The following is a 10,175-nucleotide window of genomic DNA, read 5'->3' on the forward strand; positions in this document are numbered from 1 at the left end:
AACTTTACAAATAAGTGTTCAAACTTGTGAGTATTAATTTGTAAGTTAATACTTTCTCCTGTTATTTTTATTTGTTCACTTTTCTATTTTGAGATATCTAATAATATTTGTTTAGTCTATAAAAATAATGAATAATTTATTTATATTTATCTATTCTATTTTTGATCGTAAATACAATACATAATTTATTGTATTTTTTAAAATAAAAAATTTATTATATTTAAAATGTGATATAATAAAATTATCTCTTTATTTTATTATTTATTAACATATGTGTGAAGTTAAAAATGAATACGTATTTATGAATGACGGAAATAGGAGAAAAAACTTAATGTATTCTTTTTTAATTTAACAAAACGAACCATTATTAATATGGAATGAAATAGGAAATAGGCGCTTTTATTGAAGAGACACATCATTATCATAAGCACAGATGTAATTTTCAAAAAAATCCATAAAGTCCTGAATTCCTAAAGTTAGTATATTAACTGCTAGACCAGACTGAGACTTTTCAGTTCTCACCTCTTCTAAAACTCAAAAAAAGCAGATTCTAAAAAAAATAAAATAAATAAAAATAGTCAAATGGCTTATACTCTTGAAAACAGACCAAAAATGATACTGCTTTTCTTGATTTTAGCTTCTTTTATGCAGTTATGTTTTGGTGTTGTTTATAAGGTTGGAGACTCAGCTGGTTGGACAACTATTGGTAATGTTGATTACAAACAATGGGCTGCTAATAAAACTTTTTCAGTTGGAGATGTTATTGGTATGTTTTTTCCTCCTTCATGTTCATGTTACTTGGAAACTTTCACTTGTTTCCAATAATCTTGGTAATTCATGTACTTTAATTATCGTATTATTTTGTTGTAGTTCGTTATTCAGAAAGCTTTGTCATGCTTTTACTTTCGCTTATTCTCTTTCTGGACTGCTTTGAACTGTTTTTCATTCAGTCGAGAATTTATCGGAAATAATATTTCTCCCTGTAAGTAGGGGTAGGGGTAGGGGTAAGGGTAAGGTTTGCGTATATTATACTATTTAGATCTCATTTTGTGGGATTATACTCGGATGTTGTTGTATTTATGTACTCTAATTTTTACTATGAGGAGAAAGTTTCAAACTTGTGCTTGTCTTTCTAAAATTTTGTTGTTCTCTTTTGTGAAAACTTAATACTCCCCCCGTTTAAAAAAAATACCTACTTTTCTTTTTAGTCCATTTAAAATGAATTAACATTTTTTTTTACAATACGACATGTTTAGGACCATAAAATTAAAGATCATTTTAGTACATTTGACATAACTTTAATTTAAGGCCACAAGATTCATAAATTTCTTTATTTTCTTAAATTTTGTGTCAAGTTAAATGAGCAAAAGAAGGAAGTATATTTTTTGAGCTAGGTTTGTTTTCTTGAGATGTTTTGTTTGAACAAAAGGAAGATGTAAAATTCTTGGAAGAAAATTGGAACAGTTGTTTGTTTGTTTGTTTTGACTTTAGGGAATCCCACTAACAGGAATCAGTCCCCTTTGCTTGCCACTATACAACTTAAATTATACATTAAAATATGAATTTTTTTAGTATCTTTTAGGAATACATGCTCCGCATAATAATAGCCTTTCTCTGTATTGTTGCCTGAAAATTTTAGCTTTTGGCACACTGCAAAAAACTAGGCTTTTCTTCTACTAAAAAGAAGCAAATCCGATCCACAAAGTATCACGCGTTAGCAGGTTTTGGGAAAGGGTGAAGGGTCTCACAATAAGGGGTGTGATGTTATTAGTGACTAATATAGCAAAGTCAAAATTTTCCCTAAAGAGTTACAAAATCGAAAAAAGTAAGCACACCAACTAGTCGATGGAGGTTCAACATCAAATATATATATACATAAAAATAATTTTAACCATGTATAAATAGTGTACTTCTCCATCAAAGGGGTTTAAACCCCTCGCCATAAAGTGGTGTTAGTGACTACTTCTATTGCTCGAACTCGTGATCTGATGTAGACAACCTACCTATACAAGCACTAGTGGCTGCTTTCGCGGTTCAAACTGTGATCCTTAGAACACACAGTGACACAGAGACAAATTACCGTTGCTCCAAGAATCCTTCAGTTGCTGAATGTTTTTTAGTTTATTCTTTTTTCAAATCCCCGCACCCCCGACCCCCCACCCCACCCAAAAAAAAAAAAAAACCACACACACGCACACACAAACCTTAACCGGCAGGCAGGCACACATATTGCGTTGAAATAACTACCAAAATTCATAATCTTTCTGTGTCAAAATGTTGTCATATTAGGTGCCTGTGTCAAAATATTGTCTTACTTTTTGATGAAAAAGATGTAAAGTTGCAGTTTTTTTTAGGTGTAATAGCTTTTCCACTTAATGCACCTTTCAAAATTTGGTTTGCTATTGAATTGTTTTGAGTGATGCACTTGCACGCTTTCATTATTGATATTTGAATATCCCCACTACTTAACTAGGAGAGTGACCTTAACACTCCTGCACCACAATATTAGTCATTTGGTTATTCATTGCTGGCTATTTGTGCACATCTCCACTGACCAATCAATCAATATTGTCTACACCATATCTCAAGGGGTGCATCCCTTTTCCCCGATCCTGCTAACACGGAGCGTTGACTTTGTTTATGTATACACCGGAAGTGTAAATAAATTTGTACTTTCAAGTCGGCTAAAGATAATTGTCTATAGTAAGCTGACTTTTGAAATACAATTTATTAAGCTGTGCTGATAATGCGAAACTTCTTTACACATCATAACATAAATCCTAGGATATTTGACTAGGAGGTTTGGAGCATTGCAACAAACAAGAATAGAGTAATGATCAATCAGGAGATAGTGGTTCGTTTTTTTCATGAACCGGTGATGATTGGCATAGAGGTCCTTGGACCTAAGAGAGTAGATTGTAGTACGGTACTATAAATAAGCCTGGATGAGTAGGCAAGAGACAATGAAGCCACGGGATGATACATAATTGTACTTGTCAGCTTTACTTGGGAGATTGACGATTGATTGAGTGTGCTTTAGCAGCTCGTGGTGGAGTTATTGAAATGAGAACTTCACAATGAACCGAAAATAGGGCTAGTAAGTTTCCATGATCCAAGAGATTTATGCAATTGATCAAATAGAAAGCGAAGAAACTAGAATGGTTAAGCCTACTAGTATATTAATCCCATGCAATGTAGGTTGTTGATGAAATGTCTGTATGTCTAGCTAGTGTGATAACCTTAAGTTGCGCCGACTCTTCACGTCGACGCCACACCCGTGTTGGATTCTCCAAAAATAAACTATTTTTAAGAATCCGTCACGCACTCGCTGACATTTTTGAAGAGTACGAGCAACATCGAGGGCAATTAGAAGTTCATTAGTAAGTTCATTAGTAATCATTCAACACATTATGGATTATGTTAAAAATGTGCAATTATCCATTTATGATAAGCAGCCTTTGAAAGGTAATTGGTTCATGAGATTGTCAAAAGTTTCTTTAGCCTTAAGACATGTAGTTAGAAGATGTTTGATTCAATTGCAACCTCTCCTTTCTCCGTCTTCTTCTGTTTTAGAAGGCATTACCTTTAGTTATCTTCTAGCAGATCTAATAGTATAAAAAGAATTTTAAAACTCTTAACACATGTATATATAATTAGTAGAGCCAAGATTTTCATTTAGGGTATTCAAAATATAAAAGTACACAATAACAACGAGAACAACATGACCCTATACATATTGAAGAAAACCCAGGCAAAGGAAACAACGTTAATAACAAATTGGATGTACAGAAATGGATCTTGGCCCTAACTCAACCTCAAAAGTTAGCTCGTGATGGAAGGTTTGCCCAAAGTTCTTATAAGGAAACCTATTACCCATCCCTTTTCTGATGTGGGACTTTAACAACTGAAGCATAAGATAACTCTAGTATAGTTGTAATATTACGGTAAGGTAACAAAGAAATGTTGCAGACTAGAACCCTAGAACCCTGCTCAACCATTATGGAGAGAGAAAAAGCTCTACTACCTGATAAATATCTACCCTAATCCTCGACCTCCATGCCCTCCCATCTGCTGTCATGTACTTAGTGAGCTGAAAATGACGCATAAAAAAGCCAAGGGATTCTATATTTACTATATATACATTTAAAAATATTGACCTCCTATGTACATACAATGTATTGTTTCAGTGAAAGAGGTTTCAAATAAAGCCTCTGCTCTGCCCATGTTATTGAGCTGCTATAGCTGAGTTGTACAATTAGCTTGCAACTTACAGGTTGTTAGAGTTTGCTAAAGTGGTCATGTGCTAATCACGTGTAGCAGTTGAGATGGGTTAAGTCGGTGCTACACTTCTATAAATAGAAGAGATAAGAGGTGCACTAGTTTAGTTTTCAAGTTAAGAGAGAAGATCCAGTATAGGAACATGTAAACTCATGAGTTTCTTAATGGAGTTTTAGCTTCTGCTTCTTTTCAATTCAGTGATTGTGTAGAAGTTATCATGGTATCAAAGCCAGCGATCGAGTGACGAAGTGCTAGTAGTCGATTAGGATTTTCATTGATACTTTTTGAGCTTCAACAATGGCTAGTGATCAAAGAGAAGAAACTGCTATTGATCCGCAGACGGATCACAATCATCCTCTGCATCTATAGGCATCTGATACTCCTGGTGTTGCCTTGATTCTGATAAAGCTCACAGGTCCAGAGAATTATGGAATATGGAGCAGATCCATGCGATTGGCACTGCTAGTAAAAAACAAACTTGGATTTGTTGATGGCACATGTGCAAAGAGTTCGTATAAAGGGAACTTGGCGATTAGATGGGAGAGATGTGATGCAGTTGTGTTGTCTTGGATTAGTGCAGCTGTAGCACCAGAATTAATGACAAGCATCGTGTATGCATCATGCTCAAAGAAGGTCTGGAGTGATTTCTAAGAAAGGTTTGATAAGTCCAATCTAACTAGAATTTTTCACCTATGGAAAGAGATTACTGTGATGACTCAAGGAATCGTTTCTGGCACAACTTATTACTCCAAAATGAGAGATTTGTGGGATGAGATAGATGTTATGGTGCCTTCTCCTACTTGTGAATGTGTAGAGTCAAGCTCGTATGTTGAACATGTGAAACAACCAAGATTGTTGCAGTTCTTAGTAGGGGTTGAATGAGAGTTATGCTCAAGTAAGGAGTTCCGTTTTGCTTAGTCCAATAGTTCCTAGTGTAAACCAAGCTTATTCAATGGCCATTCAGGAAGAAAGCCAACGGAAACTAGGTCTAGTTGAGGACAGAAATGAACCTCTAACAATGTTGGCTGGCATAAACCAGAACAACTCTAGTCAGCTACACAATTTTTAACCACAAAATCATACTTTCCAGGGAAGGAAGTTCCAAGGGAAGAGATCTGGCATCATTTGTGTACATTGTGGGTATAAAGGTCATACACAAGAGACTTGTTACAAAATTGTAGGTTTCCCTATTGATTTCAAAAGAAAGAAGAAAATGTCCATAGATGCAGGAGTAATGCCTCATGCTCATACCTTTGCAGCTGAAACATCAAGCTTAAAAAGGAATGAAGAAAGATCAGGATAAGATTCTCAAGTCTACTTTCCTAGTGGATATTTCACAAAAGAACAATATGATCAGGTTCTCAAAATGATGGTGCCTAAACCTACTGCTCATTGTGAGACTAATGCTGCAGCAGGTATGCATGTCTGTGACAATGCTAGTGGTAATGCAGTTAAGTGGATCATTGATTCTGGAGCAACACATCATATAACCTATTGTAAACATATGTTGAGTGAATGTAGAATATTATCAGCATCACAAAATAATAAAGTGCAAGTGTCAACAGGAAGTAAAATTCACTGGAAATACAATAATTCTGGGAAACTGCAAGCCGACTAATGTCCTCCATGTGCCAAATTTCAGGTTCAATCTATTGTCAGTGTCTAAACTAACTAATGATCTGAATTGTATGGTGTCTTTTTATCCTGACATGTGTGTGATGCAGGCTCTCTCTACTGGAGAGGTGATTGGGATTGGTAAGGAAGAAGAAGGGCTTTACATCTTAAGGCACAAAACACTATCAGTTGCTGGTAATGTTGTTCAAGGCAAGAGTTTCACAGAACAACGGTTGTGGCATCTTAGATTGGGGAATCCATCTATGCAAGTGTTGAAGCATATTTCTTTTTTAAAGAACCAAGTTGACATAAATGTTCCAAAAGACTGTATGATTTGTCCTCTGGCTGAACAATGCAGACTCAAGTTTCCCTGTAGTCTTACTAAGTCCAGTAGTATATTTCAGCTTGTTCATTTGGATGTTTGGGAACCTCACACAAACATCCTACTTATGACAGAAAACACTTTCTTAACTGTAGTTGATGACTATAGTAGGTTTACATGGATTTCATTTTTACAATCTAAGAAAGAAGTCGTAGTCGTGTTGAAAAGTTTTATAACCATGATTGGTAATCAGTTTGATTGTGGAATAAAAGTTGTCTGATCAGATAATGGAACTGAGTTTTTTAATAGTCATATGAATAAATCTATTATCTTCTTTTGGTATTATACATCAAAGCAGTTGCCAGTTGAAAGAAAACATAAACATCTTTTAGACATGGGAAGAGCATTGGAGTTGCAATCTCATGTTCCAAGTAGATTTTGGGGTGATTGTGTGGAAACTGCAGCATATTTGATTAATAGATTGCCTACTGCAGTGTTGAATGAAAAATCACCTTATGAGTTGTTGTTTGGACATACTCCTAGATTGGATCACCTTAAGGTGTTTGGTTGCTTGTGTTTTGCTAGTGTATTACCTAGAGGTGACAAATTTGAGGCTAGAGCAAGGAAGGCTGTGTTGCTAGGATTTTCTACTACACAAAAAGGATATAAACTGTATGATTTGGACAACAAAAGTTTTGTTGTTAGCAGAGATGTTACTTTTCAAAAAGAAGTGTTTCCCTTCAAAGTTTTGCAATCAGCTGAGGGGGCTTCTCCATTAGGGGGCTTCTCCATTACTGGCTCTATTTTTGGACCTTTCACATTTGTAAGACCATGCTTTTCCTATTCAGCAGCCAGTGTTGCAACCCTCAGACATACACTCTACAGGACCTGTTTCACCTTCACTTCATGATGGTGCCTTAGAGCCTGATTCTCTTGCTGAAGAAAAACCTCATGGGAATGATTCCCATGAGGAACATGTAGAGACTGATGTTCCATCTGTTGAGGGACCTTCAGTACTTCTATATGATGAGGCAATTTTAGTGCCATCAATACATGCAGATTCTGTTGAGATTCAACAGATTACTGGGAGTGTCTGGAAAACACATAGAACTAGCAAACCTCCTATATGGATCAAGGATTATGTTGTGCCTAAAAAATCTAGTCCTCATTCCATTACTAATCATGTCTGTTATGATAATATTACTACAGGTTATAAAGCTTATTTGCAAGCTTTCTCAGTTACTATGGAACCCACCTCATTTCATGAAGCCTCTTAAGGCAAACTTTGGATTGATGCTATGCAGCAGGAGGAGATACAAGCTTTAGAAGACAACAACAGATGGACTATAGTAGATCTACCTCGAGGAGAGAAGGCAATTAGCTCAAGATGGGTATAGAAAATTAAGTACAAAGCTAACGGTGAGGTAGATAGATATAAAGCTAAATTGGTTGCAAAAAGTTACACTCAAAAGAAGGTCTTGATTACCATGAGACCTTCTCCCCAGTTGCAAAGATGGTTACTATCAGAACAGTCCTCAGCCTAGCAGCCTCTAGTGGATGAGGTCTTTATCAAATAGATGTAAATAATATTTTTTTGCTAGGAGATTTGCGTGAAGACATTTACATGGATCTCTTTCTTAGTTTTCAACAAGCTGGAACATCTAACTCTAAGGTTTGCAAACTTAGAAAGTCTTTGTATGGATTAAAGCAGGCATCCAGACAATGGAACATCAAGCTTACTGAAGCTGGTTATTCTCAAAGTGCTCATGATCATTCATTGTTTATCAAGAAAGAAGGGGCTGATTTGGCAGCCATCTTAGTTTATGTAGATGATCTGTTGATCACTGGAAATTCTTCGCAGCTGATTTAAGAAGCTAAAACTACACTACAGGATAACTTCAAGATGAAAGATTTGGGAAGTCTAAAATATTTCTTGGGAATTGAAGTTCTGAAGTTCAAAGATGGAATCTTGCTAAATCAGAGGAAGTCTGCCATGCAACTCATTTCAGAAGCTGGTCTTAGTGGACCTAAAGTTGTAAGCACTCCATTAGAATTCAACCACAAGTTGACTAGTGTGGAGTTTGATCAACATCTTGGCACTACCAATGATCCGGATCTAGAAGATATTACTGCTTATCAGAGATTGATTGGTAAGTTGTTATATCTGACCATTACCAGACCTGATATATGTTTCAGTTTACAAGTTTTAAGTCAATTCATGCAACATCCTAAGGTATCACACAGGGAGGCAGCAAGTAGGATAGTCAGATATATCAAAAACTCACCAGGTTTTGGTGTCTTACTCAAGAGAGGAACAGGTCCTACAACACTTACAGGTTATTGTGATTTTGACTGGGCTTCATGTTCCAACACAAGGAGGTCGGTCACTGGTTATATAGTAAAACTTGGAGACTCCTTGATATCTTGGAAATCAAAGAAGCAACAAACCATTAGTAGAAATTCTGCCAAAGCAGAATATAGAAGTTTGGCAACCCTTGTTGCAGAATTGGTATGGCTAGCTGGGCTACTTAAGGAGCTGCATGTTCCAATCACTTATCCTATCTCTGTCTTTACTGATAGCAAGTCAGCCATTCAAACTGCTGAGAATCCTATATTTCATGAGCGGACTAAGCATGTTGAGATTGATTGTCACTTCATCAGAGAGAAAGTGAAATCCAATTTCATCAGCCCTAAATATCTTTGCACTGCCTTGCAACCAGCAGTCATTCTTACTAAAGGTCTTGGTGCCCAACAACATCATCTCCTTTTGACCAAACTTGGTGTGTTAGACATATTCCACCCTGCAGTTTGAGGGGGTGTATTGAGTTGCTACTGTTGAGTTGTACAATTAGCTTGCAACTTGCAGGTTGTTAAGAGTTTGTTAGAGTGGCCATGTGCTAATCACGTGTAGCAGTTGAGATAGGTAAGTCAGTGCTACACTTCTATATATAGAAGAGATAAGAGGTGCACTAGTTTAGTTTTCAAGTTAAGAGAGAAGACATAGTATAGGAACATGTAAACTCATGAGTTTCTTAATGGAGTTTTAGCTTCTGCTTCTTTTCAATTCAGTGATTGTGTAGAAGCTATCACATGTGCATAAACATTCTAACGTTTTTATGGACGATTACTTGTAGGTATCTTTTATGTAGATGACTTGGTTGTATAATAGCTGTTTAGACTCTATCCTTCATATTATGTTTAACATTGAAGAATTTTGTGACAGTATTCCAGTACAGCCCACAATTCCACAATGTGATGCAAGTGAAACATGCTGAATACCAGTCCTGCAATGCATCTGCTCCTATTGCAACACACACAACTGGGAAGGACTCCATTACTATAGCTACTCATGGCCACCATTTCTTCCTATGTGGTGTACCTGGCCATTGCCAAGCTGGACAGAAAGTCGATATCAACGTTCTTCGCGCCTCATCATCCCCGTCTCCATCGCCCTCTCCTTCGTCGTCGTCGAGTACCGTCCCTGCTCTAGCAGTACCTTCACCTTCTCCTAGTCATGCCTCTTATTGGCTTCCTAGCAAAATTGGTGTTTTCTTGGCTGTTTCTTTAGTTCTTGTCAGTTTTGCTTGAGGAGTGGAAACTAGTCTTTTGGATTTTGCTAAGGTTTAGTTTTTTGATATATGGTTGTGGAATATGTTGATCATGACCTAAAGTTTGACGTGGTTTGAGAACACTAGTTTCTCTTGTTTTTACAGGAATGTAATAATTGTAAGACATTTTTCTATCAGTTTTGTCATGGCAGTACAAAACTTGTACAAGATTGTACTTTTTGTTTCATATCATAAATTTATACATAAAGCTTGTTGGTTCGTTTGCTTCTTGTGGTAGCAATGTAAGGTGCAAGGTATTGGCTCATCACAATTCAGAAAAAATAAGCCCAATCAAATATTTCTAAGTATTTAACAATTGCTGTTTTGTTTCTGTGACAATTTTTTTAATCCAC

General features: G+C 36.3%; 1 protein-coding gene across 1 annotated transcript; it reads left to right on the forward strand.

Moving 5' to 3' along the window:
• The first annotated feature begins 406 nt into the window (after nucleotides 1–406).
• On the forward strand, nucleotides 407–10,049 carry LOC107864119 (mavicyanin). Its single transcript, XM_016710395.2, has 2 exons — nucleotides 407–766; nucleotides 9,438–10,049. The coding sequence occupies exons 1-2, from the start codon at nucleotides 583–585 to the stop codon at nucleotides 9,800–9,802; spliced, it is 549 nt and encodes a 182-aa protein (XP_016565881.1). The 5' UTR covers nucleotides 407–582; the 3' UTR covers nucleotides 9,803–10,049.
• The last annotated feature ends 126 nt before the right edge of the window (nucleotides 10,050–10,175 follow it).

The sequence above is a fragment of the Capsicum annuum genome, chromosome 3, assembly GCF_002878395.1.
Source record: "Capsicum annuum cultivar UCD-10X-F1 chromosome 3, UCD10Xv1.1, whole genome shotgun sequence".
Classification (NCBI taxonomy): Eukaryota; Viridiplantae; Streptophyta; class Magnoliopsida; order Solanales; family Solanaceae; genus Capsicum; species Capsicum annuum.